Source organism: Cynocephalus volans, chromosome 10, assembly GCF_027409185.1.
Source record: "Cynocephalus volans isolate mCynVol1 chromosome 10, mCynVol1.pri, whole genome shotgun sequence".
Taxonomy (NCBI): domain Eukaryota; kingdom Metazoa; phylum Chordata; class Mammalia; order Dermoptera; family Cynocephalidae; genus Cynocephalus; species Cynocephalus volans.
Genome location: NC_084469.1, coordinates 107,925,893 through 107,950,577, shown reverse-complemented (window position 1 = coordinate 107,950,577; position 24,685 = coordinate 107,925,893). Strand labels below are relative to the sequence as shown.

Genomic DNA, 24,685 nt, shown 5'->3' with positions numbered 1-24,685 from the left:
TGAATAAATGACATGAAAAGACACTAACGAATTATAAAGACAGTATTCAAATAAAAACAGAAACCAAGAGATAAAATGAACATGAATTATATCTCAAGCAGAGGTGACGGCACAGTTTCTTTATTGGGAATCTGCAAAGGTATGTGGATGGGCTCGGTGTGGGTTCCCAGGCAAGGGGGCGGTGGATGCATCACTGCGGGCCCGCGCTCAGCGGCTCCACCCTCAGCCAGAGTCCGCCCTCGGCGCGCAGGATCAGCTCTGGTTTCCTGCGAGGCTCCTTGTCATCGGGCAGGACACGGAAGCGCAGCAGCGTGAGCGCCACGGCCACCTTCATCTCGGCCATGGCGAACGTCTGCCCGATGCAGTTCCTGGGGGCAGGGGTGGGGGCACTGATTGCATCAAGGACACCCCCCCGGACCCCATCATACCTAAAACCTGAACTAGGACCTCCACTCTGTTCACCCTGAGGGGCACAGAGGGGGTTAACTGTGCCTGGGACCCCTACGTGGGCTTGTGTATCACCTGAGCCAGGCCCATAATCCAGCCCCCAACTCAGAATAGCAGATATGGGGGGGGCGTGGAGCACACCATGGACCCCTCCTGGACTTACCCAACCAAACTCCATGCCCAGAACTTTGCCCATAACCTCTGGAGGATGGGAGGGAAGGAGAGCTGGAACTCTGACCATCTCCGACTTCACCCTTCCCCGTGCCCTTCTCCACTGTCGTGCCCAGACCCCCACTTCCATCACCCCATCCCTGCCCAGAAGCTCGCTGGCCTCACCTGGGCCCCGCCGAGAAGGGAATAAAAGCCAGAGGTGACCTCCCCTTCATGTTTTCGGGGTCGAAGCGGAAGGGGTCATAGACCTGAGGTAAGAAAGAACTGTTCAGTGAGGTCTCTCAGGACACCCAGCCACCCCCAGGAAAGACAGCTGTGGGTACAGTCACAGGGAACGTCAGATTTCCCCGATCAGGACCCCTCGCCCTCGCCAGGTCCCTGAGATGGAGAAGGGGAAGGGGCGGCACCTCAGGGTCCGGCCAGACTGACGGGTTGTGATGAATCCCGAAGATGCTGATGGAGCAGATGTTTCCTGTTGGGGAGGAGGGAACAGTCAGGACGAGGTTCGCGCTGCCTGATGGAGCCACCACTCTGCCCAGGAGCCCTCTCCCACAGCCACTGTGGGCACCTTTGGGGATGACGCGGCCATCTGGGAGCTCAACGTCCCGGGTACAGCAGCGGGAGATGATGGTGACTGGGGGATGCAGGCGCAGACTCTCCTTAATGCACATGGTCAGGAAGGGCAACTGCGCCAGGTCGTCCCTAAGGAAACATCCACACCACCCCCCAAAATTATCCAGGGAACAAAAACAGAGTCCTCCAGCCCCACTGCACCACTGCTGCCCTGTTTGACCCTCTCACCACCTCCCTCTGAGCTTCAGTCCTATGATAAGACTAACTACAGATGGATCAAAGATGTAAGCATTAGCAAATCAAAATTACAAAAATACTAGAAGACAACTTGCCTGGTATTTTAGAAGTGCTTCTGAGCAAAACAGGACACTCAGGAGGTGCCCTTAAAAATATTAATACATTTGCATGAAAAGGTGTTAAAAAATTATATAATGAGCTAAGAAGAGCAGAATCTCCATAAAGGGTTAATAAGGTTATTTGAGTAATTAAGACCCACTCCACACTCTAGACTACCCCAGTAGCCACAGAGAGATATTTCTAATACCCACATCCAACCTGTCCCTCCCCTGCTCAATCACCTCCCATGGCTCCCCATTGCCCTCCTATTTTAGTAACAGGTCTTCCATCAAGAAAGAACTTGGTGTCCAGCTGCAAGGACTTAAGTTAGCTACCAGCTTCCTGCTATAAAGTCTTCAGGTTCTGCTGAGGCATCAAGCCAAGGCCATGCTTTCCTGGGCAGCCCCTAGGTAATAGTCAGCATCATCATTCACTGGTGCCTGGCCATTTCTGCCCTATGTCTCACTCCCTGAATGGCAGCATCCCTGTCCACTCTTACCATTCATCTAATATAAGCTTCCCAAAACACTTGAACTGATACACCTCAAGTTAGTCCAAACTCTTAACATGGTTTCCAGGGCATTCCAAGAGGGGCTTCCATTACCAGTTCCAACCTCATTGGGAGCCTCTCTCTGTTCCTCACACTGGTCATTTTACAAAGACTCAGCCACAATTATTTCCCCTCACCCCCCAAACACACCAGACTTCCATGCATGTTTCCATCCTGGCCTTTGCACAGCTGTTCCCTTAACTTAAAGCACTGTACAATATTTGTATTCACTGTTTCATTACTCAGCCTCATCTTCAGCTTTACCCTTGTAGGATTAAAATGAGACTGGACTGCTGAAAGGTTAGTTCAGTTGGTTACGGCATGTGTTATAACATCAAGGTCAAGGGTTCAGATACCCATACCAGTCAGCTCCCCCCAAAATTCAATTAATTCAATTCAATTCAATTAGCTGAGTTGGACTTCCAGTCAAGATGGCAGAATAGACAGTCCCCAGTATCACTCTCTCCCACAAATCAACCAATTTACAACTATAAAAAAGCAACAACAGCCAAACTGGGGCTGCTTGAGCTAGCAAGAGCTCAGAAGAAGAGGAGGAGAGACCTACAGAGAGTGCATGAAGGTGGGAGAAGACACGATGAGAGAAAGAAAGAACAGCTCTGACTGTTTTGAGCCCCAGCTGCTGGCAGGCTGGAGCTGCTGAGTGCACAGAACAGGAGCTGACAAAAGCCACAGCTGTGCCCTTCGGATGAAGTTGCTTGGAGGTGGCAGGGGAGAAGAGGGCTTTGGTGGCCCCCAGGCCAGCAAGACCACTAATAGGGTTCCTGTGGACCCACATAGGAGTGAGGAGCCAGAACAACTGAAAAAAAGGAGCCACTCAGAGGCTGGTGAGTCATGACAAGAGACCGGCACATGACCCATCCCATGGGAAGTGTCTGGAGCACAGGCAGTGGGAAGATGGGCTCACTGGGGGAACACTGGGGCACAGCAAGGTCAGCTGATCTGCACCCCAGTCAGCACAGTACCACTCAGAGGAGACTGGTCAGGAATATAGAACTGCAGGGGGTGCAGTTCGCTGAAAGACTCAGGCCCAGACCAGAGTTTCCACCCAACCCAGGTACACCAGATCTCATGAGAGCTGGAAGTACCTATAAAGTCAACTGTTAAAACCTGAGCTACACAAAAAGCCTTCCCCAGGGAATCAGCAGCAAAGTAGCAATTTAGCTCAACCAAAGAGCTCAAGTTAGTCCCCACAGGAATTTCCCCACTTTAGAAGTAAGCAAAGGACAAAAAATTAGTTCCAGAGCAGAGTTTAATGGTAGGAACAGCAAATAATCTAACACAGAACTGAAAGAAAAAACAAAGTTTCCACAACCAGAGACAAAGTTTGATACTAACTAGTAAAGGTCTCATTTCACCAGGGAACACCTATAACACTTAGAAGGACCGAAAGTCCCCTGGGCTACCAAGCCAGAAAGGGAGGGCGGGGGGCCTTGTCCGTGCCACCCAACACCTGCAACCAGTCCTAAGGGTTGGGACCAAGGGACTCGGCCACGCCCCCCTGACACATGCAACCAGCCCAGTGATGACCACTGAACCTCATCAGGAAGTGCCCTGGGCTCTCCCAAACTGGGGCAGTGGGGGGCCTAGGACCTCGGCCACACACCCCCAACACCTGCAACCAGCACAGTAACAACCACTGAGCCACCAAAAGAGGGCCCCAGATTCCCAAGCTAAGTTGGTGGGGGCCAAGGGCTTTTGCCACACCCCCCTGACATCTGCACTCAGCCCTGCGATGACCAAGCCACCACCGGAAGCCCCCTGGTGTCTCCTGTGGGAACAAAGGGGGTGCCACAGGCCTCCATCCCACCCCTCCTCCTTCCTCCTTCTTCCATCCCATCTCCTTCCCCTTTCCCCTCTCCCCCTCCCTCCCAACTGCTCCTCAACAACATCATACAATGTAAAAAAATAATATTATCTAAAAAAACAAGCAAACAAAATTAATTAATTAATTAACAGTTGGGAAAGGGCAGGCAGTGGGGAATTGCTTACTGAACAAAGACATGGATGGCTTTTACCCATTAAGATCTTCATGAATCCATGGAATAGATTATAAGGTGGAAATTAAATGGAAAAGCAAATTTAAGAGTGAGGGTCTTAGCAAAAAATGTAACTTTAGGCAGGAAAGCAAGGGAGTGGAGGAGAGGTTCATTTACTCAACACATGCTGGGTGGCATCTACTTTATATGTATTGTAGCTAATTCTCCAAGAAGCCCTGTGGGTTAGACATTTACCCCAGTTTACAGAGGAGAAAAGTGGTACAGAAAAGGGAATCGATTTTACTAATGTCACATAGCAAGAACGTGGGGCAATAAATATGGACTCTCAGATCTTTCTACTCCCAAAGACTGCAACCTTTTCCCTACTAGCCAGGTTGAGTACAAGGCCCTGCTTCTGGGCTCTGATCTTATTTCCTCAAGGCAATCGTGGCAGAATCGGCAAAAAGATCTTCCCCTTCCCCAGCAGGGCCAATGAGAGGGGCACGGGAGCAGGCCATGGGGACCTGCACTCACCATTCGATCTCTTTAGGCTCACGGTCCCTCAGGAGCTCTTGCACCTCCTGCCGGCAGCGATCCTGGTATTCTGGGTGCTTTGCAAGGTTGTACAGGACCCAGGAGAGGCCACTGGCCGTGGTGTCGTGTCCTGAGGGACAGCCAAGCATGTTTGGGTCTCTGGTCTGCCTCAGCACCAGAGGATTGGACAGCGCCCTTACACTGAGGCAGTGAGGGATGGGGAAGGGTTATGAAAAATGGGCAGAATGGAGTGGTCAAGGTCCACTCGCCAAGTCCCAGGGATGGAGAGACCCCTGCCCCCACTGTGGTCCTACAATGATACCCTCACCCTCAAACATGAAGGTATCAGCCTCTGCTCGTATGTCCTCATCTGACAACTCCTTCCCATCTTCATCCTGGAGACAAGGCAAGACCTCCATAATTACACCAGCTCTGAGGGCACCAGAGTCTAATCGAAAACCATCCCTGAAGATCCATCAGCCAACTAGGATCCCTCCCTTGTCATCTCCAGAGCCCGCCCCACAGGCTTCTCCCATGACCTCCTCTTTCTTGTTTGTGCCTTGCAGGTTGTCTTCTACAGAGTCAACTCTAAAACTTATCTCTGACTTGTCCCTCCCTTCCTCAAGCACCTTCCATGGCTCCCCAGTGCCCTCTGGATCAAGTTCAAGTTCTTCCATCTGACATTTGGCATCGAGGTCCATTCTACCTCTTGAATTCACACCCCAGAGAAGCTCACCTTGGCCAGCAGGAGCACATCAATGAAGTCCAAAGTCTTGGCCTTGGTCTTGGTCTTGAGGAAATCATTAACATCCTGGCTTGCCAGGGTGCGGCGCCGCTCCTGGATGACGGCATCTGTGAAGTCATGCACCAGGTTGCAGGCTTTGCGGAAGCGTCGGCCTTCAGGAGTAAGGTGGTACAGGAAGTCCACGTGCAGGAAGGTCTTTTGTACCCGTTTCACTACGAGGGCGCTGAGATCCAAGATGGCAGCAATATATTCACTGGGACTCCTGCAGGGCCAGGCCAGGGAGAGGACGCAGCTTCTTAACACACATGGAACTCTGGAAGCACCTCCCAGCCAGAATCCCTAGACCATATTCCACCCAGAAAAGGGTGTCCTCCAGCCACAATTCCCCCTCTTACTCCCACTCTCTGTGAGCTTCCTCATGCCCCAGGTTTCCAGGGAAAAACTTGGCCATCAAGGTCATCCCCTCTCTCTCTTGTTCAACATCTAGTCTTGCCCATTCCTCTTTGGTTTCTCCCAGATCTGCTCCATTTCCTCCACCAAGCTCAGACCTCTTCCTCTCCATGGTCTCCTTGCATCCTGAGTCTACAAGACAGTCTGTCCTCTATGGAGTCAAGTGTCCAAGCTCTGATCATAACCATCTGCTCAAACACCTTCCATGATTCCCTGGGAACCTCAGGATAAATTTCATATCCTTTTTGTGGCTTTTCAGTGTTCTTAAGATCTAGCCACTGCCTGCCCCTCCAACCTCATTTTCAAGGTGCCTTTTCTCACTGCCTGTTGCACACACTCTGCTCATCCTAGCCTTCCTGCCTTTACTCAAACAATCCCACCTTCCTGGAAGAACTGCTCTTTCTCTCTCCCCTTCCCTCTTCTTCAATGCCTAAATCTCACCCACCTCCTCAAGGAAGGCTCTTCTAGTGGTTCTGGTCATTTCTCCCACTACACCCACTCCCATGGGTCCATGGCCCAAGTTCTCAGGCCCTGGGAAGGGACTCACTCTTGACATTTGCTGTCAAAGCTGAAGACACATTTCTGCAGACTGTCCAAGGTCATGAGGCTGATGTGCTCAAACATGTCCAGACGTGTGATGCCCTCTGAGGACAGGCGCTTCCACTTGGCCTGGACAGAGAAGGGGACAGAGCTAGGACTGTGCCCTGCCTTCCTTGAGCCTCTCTCCAACCCCAAACACCAGGATGGACTTCCCCAGAAGTCCACCAGGACTTCTGCCCCATACAACATCCCCAGGGAGGACCAGCTTGGTGGGAGTGGAAGCTGTTACTATCAGGAGATGAAGCTAAGGCTGGGAGTCAGGAGAACTGTGTTCAAGTTCCAGCTCTGCCTCCTCCACTCTGTGTGCCCTTGGTAAACTCATTGCCATCTCCTAGGTCCCACCTGTCAAATCTTCAGTAACAGTTGAGTTAACCTGCTTTGGTATCAGAGAAACTAGGATATAACTCCTGCTCCACCACTCCTAGCTCATTTACTAGCTGAGCGAACTTGGACAAGCTCCTTTATTGCTCTGACCCTCAGTTTTATCACCCATATAACGTGACAATTATAATCATTTCTACCTCATAGGGTTGTAACATTAAATTAGACACTAAATATGATGGAACTGACATATAGTTTCTGGCATAGAGTAAATGCTCAATCAATTTTTGCTATAATTATCATCTCTATCATTAGCATAGTGGTAGGTGATTGTGGAAATGTGACAAATGTTACATTCTTTCCAATAGCCTCACTCTTTGTAATGAGACTTTGCAGCTTCTTCCATTAGGAGGTGAAGCCTGTTTCTCCCTCTCCTGAATGTAATCTGGACTTGTGACTGGCTTTGGCTCATAGAAAGTGGTAAAAATGAGGGCATGCTGACTACCCAGATAGATTCAAACCAAAAAGTCCAAGACACATCATAGTTAAACTGTCAAAAGTTAAAGACAAAGAGAGAATTCCAAAACCATCAAGAGAAAAGCTCAAGTCACTTACAAGACAGTCCTCATCAGACTAACAGCAGACTTCTCAGCAGAAACCCTACAGGCCACAAGAGAATGGGATCATATATTCAAAATCCCAAAAGAAAAAACTGCCAGCGAAAAAATATTATACCCAGCAAACCTATCCTTCAGGAATGAAAGAAATATAGAGCTTTCTCAGACAAGTAAAAATTAAGGGAATTCCTCACCAACAGTCTGGCCTTACAAGAAATGTTTAAGGGTGTCCTACCTCTAGAAGAGAAATAACAACAATAAACATCATGAAAGCGTAAAACATATGGTAGGCTATATACACAAACTAGAAATAGAAAGGAATCAAACTGCATCGAGATAGAAAACCACCAAACTGCAAGGATAAACAATAAGGAGAGAAAGGAACAGATAATATACAAAACAATCAGAAAACATCCCACAAAATGACAGGAGTAAGACCTCGCATACCAATAACTTGAATGCAACTGGATTAAATGCCCTAATTAAAAGACATAGACTGGCTGAATGGATTTTTTTAAATGAGCCATTTATATGCTGCCTACAAGAAACACACCTTACCTATGAAGACACAGATGGACTGAAAGTGAAGGGGTTGAAAAAGTTATTCCATGCAAAAGGAAAACAAAAGTGAGCAGGAGTAGCTATACTTACTGCATAAAGCAGACTTGAAATCAAAATCTGTACTAAGAGACAAAGAAGGGCATGGCTATGGGTCAAATGTGTCCCACAAAGTTTGTGTACTGAAAACTTGATCTCCATTGTAACAGTGTTAAGAGGGTGGGAAATCCAATTATGTATTTCAAAGGTGTGCTTTAGAGAGGTTATTGCATCACCATCACGAGGACTGAGCCCTCATGAATGGATTGATCCATTCATGGAATAATGGGTGTGGTTCTGATGGCTTTATAAGTAGGGAAAATGAGATGGTTAGCTCTCTCTTGCTAAGCCCATTCTCCATGTGACACCCTGTTCACTATGGGACCCTGTAAAGTGTTCCCACCCAGAAGAAGGCCCTCACCAGATGTGTTCCCTGGACTTTGGATTTCCCAACCTCAGAAACTTTAAGAAACAGATTTCATTCCTTTATAAATTACCCAGTTTCAGGTATTATGTTACAAGCAACAGAAATGAACTAATACAGGCACTATGTAATGATAAATGGATCAATACAGCAAGAGGGTATAACAATTATAAATGTATATGTACCCAACGGAGCATCCATTATAATATAAAGCAAATATTATCAGATATAAAGGGAGAGACAGACACCAATCAATAATAGTTGGGGACTTGTAACACCCCACTCTCAGCATTGGACAGATTATCAAGACAGAAAATCAACAAGGACACATAGGATTTAAATGGCAGCATAGATCAGATGAACATAAAAGATGTATATAGAGCATTTCATCCAACAGTTGCAGAGTATTCTTTTCATCAGCACATGGAATATTCTCTAGGGCCGACCATATGTGAGGCCACAAAATCAGTCTCAACAAGTTCAAAAAAATCAAAATCATATCAAGTATTTCTTCTGACCATAATGGAATAAAACTAGAAATCAATAACAAGAGAAACTTGCAAAGCTACACAAATACATGGAAATTAAACAATATGCTCTTGAATGACCAATGGATCAGAGAAGAGATTAAGAAGGAAATCAAAAAATTTCTTGAAACTAATGAAGACAGAAACAAAACCTATCAAAATCTATAGGATACAGCCAAGGCAGTATTAAGAGAAAATTTTATAGCAATAAACACCAATGAGAGCTCAGCAGTAATATTTATCTATTGGTAGCCTCGTTACATATGTTATCAAATATACATGTGTCAAGGGCATTCATGGTGATGGTCATAGCAGCACTGTTTGAGGTACTCAGGGGCTGGAAATGGCCCAGACGGGATGTTATGTAAACATGATGTATTGCTGCATACCACTAAAAACGAACTAGCTAAAACATGCAATACAAGTGTGGTCAGTCTTACAGAGGAGGAGATGGGGCTCAGAGAGGTTAAATAATTTGCACAAGGTTGTAAATTGTAGAGGTGGAATTTTTTTCTTCCGGCTTTGCTTTTCTTTAAAAGTGATTTTATTGAGGTATAATTTATGTAGAATAAAAACACCACTTTTAAGTATACAGTTTGATAATGATTTTTGAAAATGTATACAGTTTTATAACACCTACTGCAATCAAGATATAAAACATTTCTGTTACTCAAAAAAAAATAGAAAGATTTCACATAAACAATCTAACAATGCACCTCAAGGAACTAGAAAAGCAAGAATGAACCAAACGCAAAATAAGTAGAAGAAAAAAATAATAAAAATAAGAGCAGAAATAAATGAAATGGAGACTAAAATACAATACAAAAGATCAGTCAAATGAAAAGTTGGTTTTTGGGAAAGATAAAATTGGCAAACCATTAGCCAGAATAACAAGAAAAAAAGAGAAAAGACCAAAATAAATAAAATCAGAAATGCAAATGAAGACATTGCAACTGATACCACCAATATACAAAAGATCATCAGAGACTATTATGAACAACTATATGCCAATAAATATAAAAACATAAAGGAAATGGATAAATTCCTGAACACACATGACCTATCAAGACTGTACCAAGAAGAAATAGAAAAATTAAATAGACCAATAACAAGTAACCAGATTGAATCAGTAATAAAAACTCTCCCAAGAAAGCAAAGTCCAGGACTAGGTGGCTTAACTGCTGAATTCTACTAACTATTTAAAGAAGATCTAATACCAATACTTCTTAAACTATTTCAAAAAACTGAGTTGATGGAATTCTTCCAAACTCATACTACAAGGCCAGCATTATCCTGATTCCAAAACCAGGAAAGGACACACACACAAAAAAGAAAACTAAGGGCAGGCCTGTGGCTCACTTGGGAGAGTGCGGTGCTGGTAACACCAAGGCCAAAGGTTCGGATCCCTATATATGGATGGCCAGTTTGCTCACTTGGGAGAGCACAGTGCTGACAACACCTAGTCAAGGGTTAAGATCCCCTTACCGGTCATCTTTTAAAATAAATTAATTAATTTTTTAAAAAGAAAACTAAAGGCCAATATCTCTAATGAACATAGATGCAAAAATCCTCAATATAATACTAACAAACCAAATCCAACAGCATATCAAAAAGATGATACATCTTGACCAAGTGGGATTTATCCCAGGGATGCAAGGATGGTTCAACATATACAAATCAATAAATGTAATATATCATATCAATAAAAGGAAAGGAAAAAAAATATGATCATCATCTCAACAGATGCAGAAAAAGTATTTGATAAAATTCAACATCTATTCATGATAAAAACTCTCAACAAAATAGGTATAAAAAGAAAATATCTTAATACAATAAAGCATATATATAACAAACCCACAGCTAACACCATACTAAATGAGGAAAAGCTCAAAGGTTTTATCCAAAGACCTGGAAGAAGAAAAAGATGCCCACTCTCACCACTTTGTTTAACATGATACTGAAAATCCTAGCCAGAGCAGTTAGGCAGAGAAAGAAATAAACAGCATACGAATTGGAAGGGAGGGAATCAAATTGTCCCTGTTTGTAGATGTGATGATTTTATACAGAAAGAAACCTGAAGGCTCTACCAAAAAAATTCCTGGACCTGATAAACAAATTCAGTAAAGTAGCAGGATACAAAACAGACATGCAAAAATCAGTAGCATTTCTATACACCAACAATGAACTTGCATAAAAAGAAATCAAGAAAGCAATCCATTTACAAAAGTAACAACAACAAAATTGCCAAGATATAAATTTAACCAAGGAGGTGAAAGATGTCTATAAGGAAAACTAAAAAACTATAAAACACCGATTAAAGAAATTAAGGAAACCAAAAAAAAAAAAAAAAACAGTGGAAAGACATTCTATGCTCATGGATTGAAACAATCAATATCATCAAAATGACCATACTACCCAAAGCAATCTACAGATTCAATGCAATCCCCATCAAACTACCAATGATGTACTTCACAGAAATTTAAGAAACAACTCAAAAATATATGGAACAACAAGAGACCCTAAATAGCCAAAGCAATCCTAAGCATAAAGTATAAAGTGGAGGGCATCGGTCTCCCTGACTTCAAAACATAATACAAAGCTATCTTGATCAAAACAGCATGGTACTGGCACAAAAACAGACATATAGACAAATGGAACAGAATAGAAACTTCGAAATAAATCCATGTACCTACAGCCAACTGATTTTCAACAAAAGAAGAAAGAACATACATTGGGGAACATACAGTCTTCAATAAATGATGTTGGGAAAATTGGAAATCCATATGCAGAATAATGAAACTAGACCCCTATCTCTCACCACATACCAAAATCAACTCAAAATGGATTGAAGACTTAAATATAATACCCAAAACTATAAAACTTCTAGAAGAAAACGCAAGGGAAACACTTTACCATATAGAACTGGGCAAAGACATTATGAGTAAGAATGATAGAGCACAGGAAACAAAAGCAAAAAATAAACAAATGGGATTATATCAAGCTAAAAAGCTTCTTCTGCACAGCAAAGGATGCAATCAACAGTGTGAAAAGCAACCTGCAGAATAATAGAAAATATTTGCAAACTATGCATCCAATAAGAGATTAATATCCAGAAAATACAAAGAACTCAAACAATTCAATGGTAAAAAAAAAAAAAAAAAAAAAAAAAAAAATTTAAAAATGGGCAAAGAAGCTAAATCGACATTTAGCTAAATAAGACTTCCAAATGGCCAACAGGTATACGAAAAAATGCTCAACCTCACTAATCATCAGAGAATGCAAATCAAAACCACATAGAGATATCATCTCACCCCGGTTAGAGTGGTTATTATCAAAAATACAGAAAATAACAAATGCTGGTTAGGATGCAGAGAAAGGGGAACTCTTGTACGTTGTTGATGGGAATGTAAATTAGTACAGCCACTATGGAAAATAGCATGGGGATTTCTCAAAGAACTACAGATAGAACTGCCGTATGACCCAGCAATCCCACCACTGGGTATATACCCAGAGGAATGGAGATCATCATGTGATCTCCATTCCTGCAGTGCAGGGATACCTGCACTCCTGTGTTTATTGCAACTCTATTTACAATGGCCAAGAGTTGGAACCAACCTAAATGTCCATCAACAGATGACTGGATGAAGAAAATGTGGTATGTATACACAATGGAATATTGCTCAGCCATAAAAAGAATAAAATTCTGCCATTTGCAGCAACATGGATGAGCTCAGAGAAAATTACGTTAAGTGAAATAAATCAGGCACAGAAAGAGAATTACCACATGTTCTCACTCACATGTGGAAGAAAAAAATTGATCTCACAGAAGTAGAAAGTAGAATAGTGGTTACTAGAGACTATTAAGGGGAAGGGGTGGGAGGATGAGGAGAGGGTGGTCAATGGATACAAAACTGTAGAGAGACAGGAAGAATAAGACCTAGGGTTCTACAGCAATATAAAGAGACTACAGTCAACAATAAATTACTGTATAACTTCAAGCAGCTAGTTGAGAGGATGCTGAATGTTCCCAACACAAAGAGGTGACAAATGTTTGAGGTGATGGATATGCTAAACACCCTGATATGATCATTGCACACAGTATAAATGTCCCAAATATCTTCTTGTACTCCATAAATATATACAATGATCATGGGTCAATTAAGAAGAAATAAAAAGAAACAAATTTTTCTGAGACAGATTCAAGGTTACTAGAAATGGGGTGCAGGGATAATGAGAAGTTATTGCTTAATGGGTACAGAATTTATGTTTAGGATGAAGGAAAAGTTTTGGAAATACATAGAGGTAAAAGGTTGCACGACATTGTTTATGTCATTAATTCCACACAATCGTATGTTTAAAAATACTTAAAATGGCAATACTTATATAAGTTTTACCACAATAAAATAAGATGATGGCATGCTAGTTCCAGAACTAAGAATCAAGAGGCACTGAATGTTGCTGCTCGCTCTCTCAGAACCCAGTCTCCACCACACTAGGAAGCCCAGGCTAGCCTCCTGGAGGATAAGCAACAAACAGACCAACCAGGCCAACTGGACCCACTAAGACCATTGATTGCTTTGCAGAGAGATTGCTATGCCATGACTGGTTGCTATGCAGAAAATTGCTACTATGTTATCTTCAACATCACTCTCTTGAATTTACAGGGCTTCTCTGAGGGAGCCTAGAAACTAATGCCTTCTGAGTACCTCCTGCGTGCCAGCCCATTGCATCATCCTGACCACACTTTAAGTCAGCATAACTACCCCTATTTTACAGACGAGGAAACCAAGACTTGGGGAGAAAGAGCAAGGGCCCCAAAACAACCCAGCAAAGCCAGGATTCCAGACCAAATCTGTCTGAGGACATTTCCCCTTTCCCAAGACTCCTGCTGGGAGATTGTGTTAAAGAAACTCACGTGCATGATGTCTACACTCTTGTTGAAAATCTTCACATAGGGCTTTAGGATGTCAAAGTGGAAGGCGGGTGTGAGCAGGCGGCGGTGGCGGCTCCACTTGTCACCGGCACTCAGCAGCAGCCCGTCCCCTAGTGGGGCAGCCATGGCAGTGGGCAAAGGCATCACCTTCTCCTGGTCCCCCAGTGTTGACCCCAACCCCTTCACGTGCGGTTACTCACCCAGCCAGGGTATCAGGAAGCGGTAGAAAGTCATATTCTTGGGTGCGATGACAGCTGACAGGAACAAGGACCATCAGGGGCCATGGAGAGGGGGAGGGGAAGGACTTTGGGTTAGGGGTGGAGGCTCCCAGCCAGGAGCCTGCTCAATTCCCCTCCAAGCCCAGCACATCAGGGATGGGGCCGAGGGCAGAGCAAGGAGGGAGCCGGGGGTGATGAGAGGAGAGACTAGACCAGGCTGCATCAGCAAGGTAGAGCACAGGAACACCCTAACATAGCATGACAGGCCCCAGCATGCCTTCACATGGTTTCTACATGTCCAACACATTCTGGGACACCCGAGCACAGCCCAGCACTCTGCAAAATGCCCTACAGGGACCTAGGACACCGTGTCTGCCCCAGTATTCTCTGACATCTCCTGACATGGCCCTGGGACGCACATGGACACAGCATGTGTATGACATGTCCGTACATAGGCACAACATATATTGCAAGTCCTGACATGACACAACATGCTTTGCCATGAATCTGGCATGATCTGATGTGACTTTGGCATGCCCCACAGACAGGCTCTGGAGAGGATTTAAACACGGTCCTGTTACTGTTTCAGATGTGGCTTAGGTGTAGCCCTGACTCCCTTAGTATCCTTTTTCACTGCACACTGAGTGTCAAGTGCCTCAGGTCAAGGGCTCTTCTGTCCTTAAATAGATCAGAGGATGCCAACACCTTGGATGCTGAGCTCTGCCCACCCTGAAGAGCTGCCACTGCACCCTTCTGCTCCTAGAGAAGACCCCAGGACTGACCAGACACAGTGGACCAATCTGGGGTCTGGTGGATCTTCTCCCACAATACTCTGGACATACCCTCCTCTCAGAATCAACTTTGAGATTAGGATTCCCCCCATCAGAGGCAGCCAGGAAAGCTGAGAGTGCACAGAACTAAGTGGGAAGCCTCAGTATGTTGTGTGACCTTCAGAAGTCACTGTGCCTCTCTGAGCCTCCATTTCCTTACCCAGGAAATGCCCACCTTGCAGGGATGCTGGTGGATGGACATCTGCAGTGTCTGCCTGTCCAGTGTCCATTTCTCTTCTCTTGGAAGCAGCACCTCACATCCCCCTCCCTTCAATTCGAATAGGTTCGAGAATGACCACCCAACCCCAGCCCCTGCTCCAGACCTGAGCATATGAACCTAAGCCTCGGCAATCAAGTCCCAGTGATAGGATGAAAAATTGGTCCTTTGACCCAGGCCAGGAAAATTTAAGGGGATTCTGGAATTTTTCCTGGAATTCAAGGGAATTTTCCATTAGGGTTCAGCTTCTGGGACTCATCTTTACTGGCATGAGATTGAAGCCATCAGAGAAGGAAACAGAACTAAGAGATGAAGACATATTCCTCACGGCATCGTTTGAAGACCTGGATCCAGCCACACCTGAAGGCCACCCCTTTATAATCAAGAGATTCCCCTTCTTTGTTTAGACCACACAGGGTTGATTCCCATCACTCACAACTGGAAGAGACTTCAGCAGCCAGAGAGAGCTGGGGACCTTCCCAGAGCCACCCAACAGGTTAGTGGCAGAGCCATGGTCTCTGTGGGACACTGCCCATTTCCCCACTCACCCTGGCCTTCCAGGGCTGGGAAGGGCTGGGAGCAGAGGCAGGGAAGAGGCTGGGGCTGTGGGCTCCTGGGACAGATACCTGGGGCCTGAAGCACAGGCGCCACGAACTTAGGGTGAACAAGCCTCAGAGCAGGATAGAGAGGCCCGATCCACCAGAGGTGGACGTCACGGAAGGAGTGGCCCAGATCCTCCAGCAGCCGCATGCCCTCTTCATTGTTCTGAATCTGGGGACAAGCAAGGCTGAGACCAGGACTGGCAGGGGCCCTTGGATGCTACCACTGCCCACTGCACCCCCCTGCCCCCCACACCCTCTCATCCCTCTCACCTCTGCTGCCTGGATTATTGGTCTACACCTGCTGCTGAGTCAGCTTCTCTGTCAGTGTCTGTCTCTTTCTGTGTCTGTGTCTCTATCTATGTGCCTCTCTCTGTCCCCTCACTCTTCGTCTCTCTGTTGCTTTCATTCAACAGATATGTAGATAATGGATGGATGGATAGATTGGTGTTTGGGTAGATGAACAGATTAGATAGGCAGGTAATTAGGTAGGTAGATAGAGACAGACAGACATAGGCATAGATAGGTAGGTAGGTAGGTAGGTAGAGAGATAGAGAGACAGATAGAGATTGGTAGGTATAAATAGATAGACATATTGATAGATAGACAGACATATTGATAGGTAGCAAAGATAGAGGGATCCGTGGATGATTGATAGATATGATTAGACAGGTAGATAGAGACAAACGATGGATAGACAGATGATATAGACACACAGACAGATAGATTAGGTTAGATAGAGATAGATGGGAGAGACAGACAAATAAGAGAGATAAGAGAGATAAACACGTGTATGTGTGTATCTGTGTATGTATGTGTTTCTTTTACTCCCTCTGTCTATCTGTCCCTATCTCTGTGTCTTTCTCTCCCTCCCCTTCTCTCTCCCTCACTCTTTCTCTGTATCTCTCTCTGGAGGTGGGAGGGTGGGAAATTACATGTCACTCGTCTTTCCTATTTTGTGACCTTCTGTCGTGTCATTGTGGAGACGAGATCAGAGAACACGGGTGGTCGAGCTCATCTGAGGCAAAGGTTTTCCAAACAGCCATGAAGGAAAACCCAATTGGCAAGAGCCTCCAGCCATGAAAACTGATAGGAATCTAAGCTCTATGCAGCCAAGAAAGGGAGATGGAAGAAAGCTATTGGACTTGGATGTAGAGGGGACTGGGAGTCCTGAGGGGATAGAAGATGAGAGGAGGTGAACAAGGAGCTGGAAGGACAGGGACTGTGGTCAGAGGACACTGCACTTGAATCGGTGGCATTAGAGGTGATGCTCTGCCAGGTAATGACCAAATCCCAGGTACGACTCTGGCAATAGGGGGCCAATGCAGAATGGAGGAAAGGCCTCTGGGGATGAGGCTAGGATGGGGGGTGAGGAGCTCTCTCTCAGGAAGTTTGGCCATTAAGGCAGAGGCCAGAGGGATCCCTTCTGAAAGGGAAAGTGGTCACTTTTTACTTAGTGACCAACAGGAACTTAGTGAGCAATAGGAGCCAGCAGTGTGTCTTGGGGGTAGAGGGAAAGATAAGAAAAGAAAGGTGTCCTAGAAAGGGAAGGGAAAGAGAGGCTGGTCACACCTCTCCCCTGGCTCAGTCATGCCCCCTTTGGGTGAGGGGTAGGGAGTCATAGTTAATACCTTGGGGCAGGTGGCAGCCCAGAGAGGAGTGGACACTGGCCCGAGGCCAACAGAGATGTGCCAGGCAGGACCCAGGACCCTGCCCCTGAAGAGGCCTCAAATCCAGGGGAGAAGACTTTGGGCCGGCCAGGGGGTCCAAGGCTCTGTGCAGCCCACCCTGTCCTACCCCAAGAAGGACAGGAGTGCAATGATGTGGGGAAAAAAGGCAGGAATATGACCCAAACCAGGGTTAGCAAAAGTAAGAAAGAGGAAGACCTCAGGGCATGGGGTGGACAAAGAGGAGAAGAATAGATGTGAGGGGAGGGGAGGAAAGAGGGGTCCCCTCAGCCTCCCTCCCTTCTCTGCTGTCTGGGTCCCAGTCCTCCCTCTGACCCCCAGTTCCCTGAGCCTCATTCCCAAACCCTCAGAAAATCTGTCCACATTTATACCCCAAGCTCATCCTGCTGCCTAACTCACCAGGCCCAGGTGACCCCAAAACCAGTTCCGTTTTGGGGGCTGAGGGAAACATTGGAGGCGTCGAGAGTTGTCATAGAAGGTGTAGGTCCAGGACAGAACACGAGCCAGGAGCCAGGTGGCTCCAACCAGCAGCAGAAGCAGCCACGGGGAGGCTGCCACCGGCCCCAGGCCCAGCCAGGACAGGCTCAGCTGCAGCATCCTGCAGGCAGATGGGACAGAGGTGAGGACCCGAGGCCAAGGCAGGGCCACAGGAGTTCCAGGGACAGTGGAGAGGGGCAGGGAAGGTGGGTGCTGGGGGCAGGACAGGGAGGGCTCAGAGTTGGGTCAACAAGGGCTGAGAACAGGGAGGGAGACCCAGGGAGATCCAGGGGAGGAGGCAGAGTGAGCTGGGAGAGGAGGAGACAGAGAGAGAGAAGGGCAGGGAGAGGCTGATTAGACTTAAGAAAGGCTCAGCCTGAATCACTGGGTGGTTGGCAGAGGCTTAGTTTCCCAGAAACCACCAGTCTCCAGGGCCACCTTGCTTCCTGGAGGAGTTTTGGGCAGGGCCCCTCCCAATCCCAGGCCAGGACCCTCCAGCCCCTCCACCCCCAGCCTGGCACCTTCCATCAGGAGCAGCTTCTCACACAACCTCCTCTCTCCTCCACCTGAGAATTCTTTGTTCCCAACCCTTGACCTGGAGGAAGCCAAAGGTGGCTGGGCTGGGCTGGGCCAGCCAATCCTGGCACCCTGGATGCCTCCTCTCTGCCTGGGCAGCAGCCCAAAATACAGTGTGGGATCAGCTGGGTACAGAGAAAAACAAACTGAGGATAGCACAGTGTAGACATTGAACCCTCATGACTCAGCACTCCTGCTCAAAACAGGATCAAAGGTGACTCTGAGGCCCTGAGTTGACAGCCGGCCCTATCCGTCCAAGTCCAGGGCCCAGCACGTGAAAGCATGAACTTGAGATTCAGGTGCCAGATGAGCGGGACCAGAGCATGACTTGTGCCAGAACATCTCCCGAGCTCCTCTCCAAGCTTGGGCAGGTAGAGCATTAGGCACGATTTCTTGGTGCAAAATTAGGAGGATCCTAGAAAGAAGCCTCTGGGTCCCCAGCCAGGCAGCCTAGCAGGAGTTCTAGTCCTGCCTGAAGCAGCCCAGGGCCTGGCTTGAGACATGACTGCTGGGAGCAGGAACAAAGAGCCCAACCTCACTGGGGATTAGTTGGGTCAGCTTCTGGAGAAAAAACGCCCAGTTGGAAGAGCAAACCTGGAGGATCTGCTCAGCATGAGAGGTCGGAGATAGGGGGGTGGGGGAGCCTGAGAGAGTCTGTGAGCAGATGGGGTCCGGGTAGGAAAGGGCAGAACCAGGGAACCCTGAATAGAGTCCTTGTCCCTATCTATGGGCAGTGCCAGTGCTCTCTGAGCTCAGTCTTTCCATCTGGAAAATGAGATGTTGACCTAAAGTGGGGACACTTCTTGTTCAAATACTGTCCCAAATTTTCCTGTGGGGTGGTTTTAATCCCTCTAAGGTCTGCTCATGGTCAGACTCCGTGATGAAGGTGAGCGTAAAAGATGGAGTTACCAAGTGAGAGAACTGGGATAGACGTTCCTCCTGCAACGATAGACTGTTGACGAGATGTCCAGGTCTTCTTCCCCCCCCACCCACATGCCTTCTAGCCCTACCTGATGGAGCTTCAGGTCCTGGAGGGTATGGGAAAGTTGAGCAAGTTAAGGTGAACAGATTCTCCTCCCTTCCTGCTGGAGCAGATCCACCTGCTGGCAGGTGCATTCAGAGAAGAGCCAAGGGTAGAGTTAGGGTTCCCTAAACTGCAGCAGGAGGTGAGAAGCAGCAGGCTGCCCACATTAGTCTGGGGAGAGGTAGGAGGAAAGAAGAAACAGAGAAGTGCAGTAACTTGCTGCAGCCACACAGCGAAGTAATTATGCCTGACAGCACAGGTGAGGGTGAATCCAGGCACACGGTAAATGCCCATTAAATATCGAGGGAAGGAAGGAACGTTATTTGTAACCATGAGCTCTAAGAACTCAAAATGTGGTCCTCATGGGCCGAGCCCGTGGCGCACTCGGGAGAGTGCGCCGCTGAGAGCGCGGCGACTCTCCCGCCGCGGGTTCGGATCCTATATGGGACTGGCCGCTGCACTCACTGGCTGAGTGCCGGTCACGAAAAAGACAAAAAAAAAAAAAAAAAAAAAATGTGGTCCTCAGACCAGCAGTGTCAGCATTATCAGCAGCATATTGAAAATACAGACTCTCAGCCTCTAACCCAGATCCCCAAAGGTGATGGCTGAAAATTCTTTGTCATTGTCCCCAGCAATGAAATTTCCCTTCCTTTAGAATCTGGCCTGGCCTGGGACTGGCCGGCGACTGCTTAACGAACTGTGCATGGTAGAGGTAGTGACAAGCCAGTTACGAAACTTTAACAGAGTGAGACATGCTAGAAAGTGACCAGGAGGCTGTTCTGGACTCTGTGAGCAAGGAAGGTCTCCCCAATAGGTGACCTTTGAGCAAAAACTTGAATGACATGGAGGAGTGGGCCGTGTAGTAGGAATGCCCCCTGAAGCCTCACCAGGAGCGTGCAGAACCAGCACAAGGGGGGACACACGTGTTCATTCTGGTTTCCATCGTCAAACGTGCTGAGATCATTGAGGCCAGAGTGGCATCTTCAATCAAGGGATGTGGGGAGAGCAGGAACCCGCCGTACCGGAGACCCACGATGCCTGATGAAATCGCAGCCGACACTCACACCAGAAGCAGGTGTTGAGGTTTCATTCAACACGATCAAGAACTCAATGCCCTTAGGCACTGAGGGCAGGACCAAGCTGGGGGAGCTGCCACATTCCTGGTCTGAAGGCAGAAGATCAAATGACCTGGTGTGGGAAGCAGGAGCCTAGAGGGAAACGTTGGGAAACTTCAGGGGACACGCAGCAGCTACGAGTACACATTAAAGCATGTCACTCAATGTCGCTCATCGATCTCGCTCTCTCTCTCTCGCTCTCTCTCTCTCTCTCTCTCTCTCTCTCTCTATTTTTTCCCTCTCTCTCTCTGTTTATTGAATGACGATTCTTTACAAAAACTAGCCTGAGCACCATCGCTTAAACAGTGACTGCTTGGAAAATGTAGTCATAACAAAAGGCCATTTTTCAACGTTGGCCCTGAGAGACACTTTATCCCCGCTACTCAATATCATTCCACTGCTAGCCCTCTTTCCTCTTCCTGCCATCAGCCCCCAGGTCCGTAAAACTGCAGAAACCTTTTGTTCAGGGTTCCCCAGCAGTAAGACAGCCACCACGTCCCTGTGAATCACCCGACCTTCAATCCCAGCAGGAGGGATGGAAAGAGGGGAAAGGCAACTTAGCCAGAGAACGATCTTCTTTGGGGCAACTAGGACCAAGCAGATAATTTCAGTTAGCCATTATCTTGGGAACTGAAAATCATCAATTCCTGAGGTTAGCAGAGCAGAGAAAATGAGACACTGACCATCTGGCTGAAACTGCCCAGAGATGAAATCATGCCCCAGATGCATTCTTCTCTAAAGCTTATTTTTGTTTATCTCCTATTACACCCTCTTATGTTGATTTACTTTGGATGTTGTGCACCTCCAATTAAGGATTAAAACTAAGTTTTCTTGTTTTTCTTACCTCCCAAGCCAACTGCAAACAGAAGAAATCCAAGAGAAAGGCAAAAATACCCTAGCTGATTATTAACTCACCTTCTTGCTTAGAGGAAAATTGCACACACATTAGTTAGAGGTACAAGTCAGGCATTTTTATGTTTCAGTGATGCCTGACTGAGGTTACTGTCCTTGAGCTCTCCCTAGTAGAGAAGGACTCCAACCCCTAAATAAGGTCAAGGGCTTGAAGATGACCAGTCCACCAACTGCAGACTCGGTGATGCCAAAGCACCTCATCCATCATGGGGCCCTGACATCTGACTCAGATCCTCTACTGATCCCATGACCAGCCTCCCCCTTTTGCCTGCAGGGCAAAACCCTTACCTCACCTTCTCAACTCTACCCCTTCATAAACCCCAGAACAGGCATCAGAAAGCAGAATGACTTTAGCCTGGTCATCCCCCAGATGCCAGTTGTCTGAATAAACCTTCCAATTCTTGCACCAACTTTTGGACTTTTGGGTCGTTTGTTTAATGCAAGAGGGGAAGCCAAGCCTGGCTGCTGGTGACAGGGGAAAACCAATGCCGTCTCTGGTGTGGCCTCATGCTTTCACTGTCACAGTGAGTGATGGAAGCCTGGACAGTCACCTTCACATTGGCTTGTGATCTGAACTGGCTGCTCCAGCCCTTGGCAGCTCAGCTGAACTCCCGACAAATAGAAATGAGCACATTCTTGGGCTGTCTTCTCTTCCCTGCATTGACTCTGTAACTTGGGGTCAGCTCTGTTTCCTTGTTTCTTTCTCTTTCATGCCCTTAGGTAAATGCTGGGTGAATGTCGGTGGCCTGTTGATGGGTAAGTGACCCTGTTAATAGGTGTTCCCTTTGTGCTGGCTGTATTTAGGTTCACTTCCCCATCAGGACTCTTTGTGGGTGGGTGGCTCATGACCCTATCAGTAGGCATGGGTGGGAGGCTGGCAGGCAGTCTAAAGACTCCTTGCCAGTTGCTGGATTTAGGAAAACTTTACTTGGGGAGGCTGGGGCTTTAGTGAGTTTCCTTTAGTGTCCAGTTCACTGTTCCATTCACTGTGGAGATCTGCAGTAACCATGGGTTTGAAGTACTTCCTACCCAGACTCCAATACCAGTTGACAAGCACCACCCTCGCCCCTCCTGACAGAGAGAGAGAGAGAGAGGTGGAGACTCATGCTTTCTGAGAGGAACTCCTGGACTTATCCCAGAGAAAGATTCTGCAGCCTGACTGGATGAGTTTTCGGGGGCAGGACCATCTACACCAGATTTTCCAAAGAAGGTCACTGATGGAGTTTGGATGTATTGTCCTCCCAGAACTCATGGAAATCTGATCTCCGGTGTGGCAGTTTGGGTCATGGGAAGCGGATCTCTCATGAATGGATTAATGCTCTCCCTGGGGGAAGGGAGCCTGAGTGAGATCTCACTCTGTTAGTTCCCATGAGAGCTGTTTGTTTAAAAGACCCTGGCACCTCCCCTCTCTCTCTATCTCTTGCTTCCTCTCGCCATGTGATCTGCTTGTACCCACTGGCAACCTGCCACTTTCCACCATAAGTAGAAGCAACCTGAGGCCCACAGCAGATGCAGCTGTCCCAGAATCGTAAGCCAAATAACCCTTTCTTCTTTATAAATTACCCAGTCTCAGGTGTTTCTGTTATAGCAACACAAAATGGACTAATATAGAAAACTGGTACTGAGGAGTGGGGTGTTGCTATACAGATAACCTGAAAATGTGGAATCAGCTTTGGAACTGGGTAAGGGGCAAAGGTTGGAGGAGTTTGGAGGACTTAGAAGAAGACAAAAAGATGAGAGAATGTCTGGAACGTTTTAGAGTTAAATGGTTAAATCATTGTGACCAGACTGTTTAAAGAATCATGGACAGTAAAGGCCATGCTGATGATGAGGTCTCAGATAGAATGAGGAACTTATCAGGAATTGAACAAAAGATCACCCTTCCTACACCATAGCAAGGAACCTGGCTGCATGGTGTTCCCTGTTCTAGTACTTTGTGGAAGTTGGAACTTTAGAGTTGTGAACCAGGGTATTGGGTAGAAGAAATTTCTAAGCAGCAAAGCATTAAGGAAGCTGCATGGTTACTTATAACAGCCTACTCTGAGTTATGGTGGCAAAGGCATGATGTAAAGCCAGAGCTTAAAAGGGAAGCAGAGCATAAAAATTTGGAAAATCTGCAGCCTGGCCATGTGGTAGAGAAGTAGAGAGCCAGAGAAAAACACAAGAGTGAAGTGAATAAACTGGTTGCTAAAGACATTAGCTTGGCAGTGAGGCAGCCAGGTGCTAAGAGCCAAGACAATGGAAGAAAAGCCCTGAAGGCACTTGAGAAGTCTGGAAGGGTGCCCCACCCATCACAGGCCCTGAGGGCTAGAAGGACTGAGTTGTCCTGGAGGACAGACCTGGGGCACAGCTGCCCTCAGGAACCTGCTTCCTGCATCCCAGCTGCTCTGGCTGGAGCAGCCCTGTCTCAAGTGGCCCCAAGTGTGGATCGTGCAGCAGCTCTGGAGAGAACCAGCTGGAAACCTTGGTGTCCACATGGTGTTAAGTCTGCAGGCTGGCAGAACATGAGAGTAGTGGAGGTGTGGCACTCTCCACCCGGATTTCAGAAAATATATGGAAAAGTCTGGGGGCCCAGGAAGAGATCTGTAACAGGGGTGGAATCACCACAGACAGCCTTCACTAGAGCAATGCCAAGTGGAAACATGGGGTCAGAGTTGCAGCAGAGAAATACCATCAGTGCCATGCCTAGGGGAGCCATCAGAGCGGGACAGCCATGGAGACCCCAGACCTATGGAGCTACCAGAGTGGAACACCAGCCTGGAAAAGCCACAGGCACCAGTGCAGCCTACTGAGCTGTGCCTGGCAGAGCTGTGGGAGTGAGGCTGCCTGATGTTTTGGGGCCCCAGATGCCCCATTGTGCCCAAGATGCAGGACTTGCAGTCAAAGAAGATTATTTTGGAGCTTTAAGACTTAATGTCTGCCCTGTTGGGTTTTGGACTTGTTTGGGACCTGTTTCTCCTTTCTTCTGGCCTATTCCTCCCTTTTGGAATGGGAATATGTACTCGATGTCTGTTCCACCATTGTATCTTAGAAGAAAATAAATTTGTTTTTGATTTTTACAGGTTCACAGCTGGAAGGACTTTTGCTTTTGGTCGCAGATGAGACTTTGGACTTTGGACTTTTAAGTTGGTGCTGGAGAAAGCTAAGACTTTTGGGACTGTTGGGACAGAATGATTGTATTTCGTATGTGAGAAGGACATGAGTTTT

At 47.0% G+C, this 24,685-nt stretch overlaps 1 protein-coding gene across 1 annotated transcript; it reads right to left on the bottom strand.

Moving 5' to 3' along the window:
* Positions 1 to 190: 190 nt before the first annotated feature.
* On the bottom strand, positions 191 to 17,971 carry LOC134389588 (cytochrome P450 4F3-like). The gene is made up of 12 exons (XM_063113154.1): positions 17,774 to 17,971; positions 15,714 to 15,858; positions 14,023 to 14,076; positions 13,805 to 13,932; positions 6,351 to 6,472; positions 5,345 to 5,615; positions 4,937 to 5,003; positions 4,609 to 4,738; positions 1,187 to 1,320; positions 1,026 to 1,090; positions 784 to 866; positions 191 to 368 (listed from the first exon to the last, which is right to left on the bottom strand). The coding sequence occupies exons 1-12, from the start codon at positions 17,969 to 17,971 to the stop codon at positions 191 to 193; spliced, it is 1,575 nt and encodes a 524-aa protein (XP_062969224.1).
* Positions 17,972 to 24,685: the final 6,714 nt, after the last annotated feature.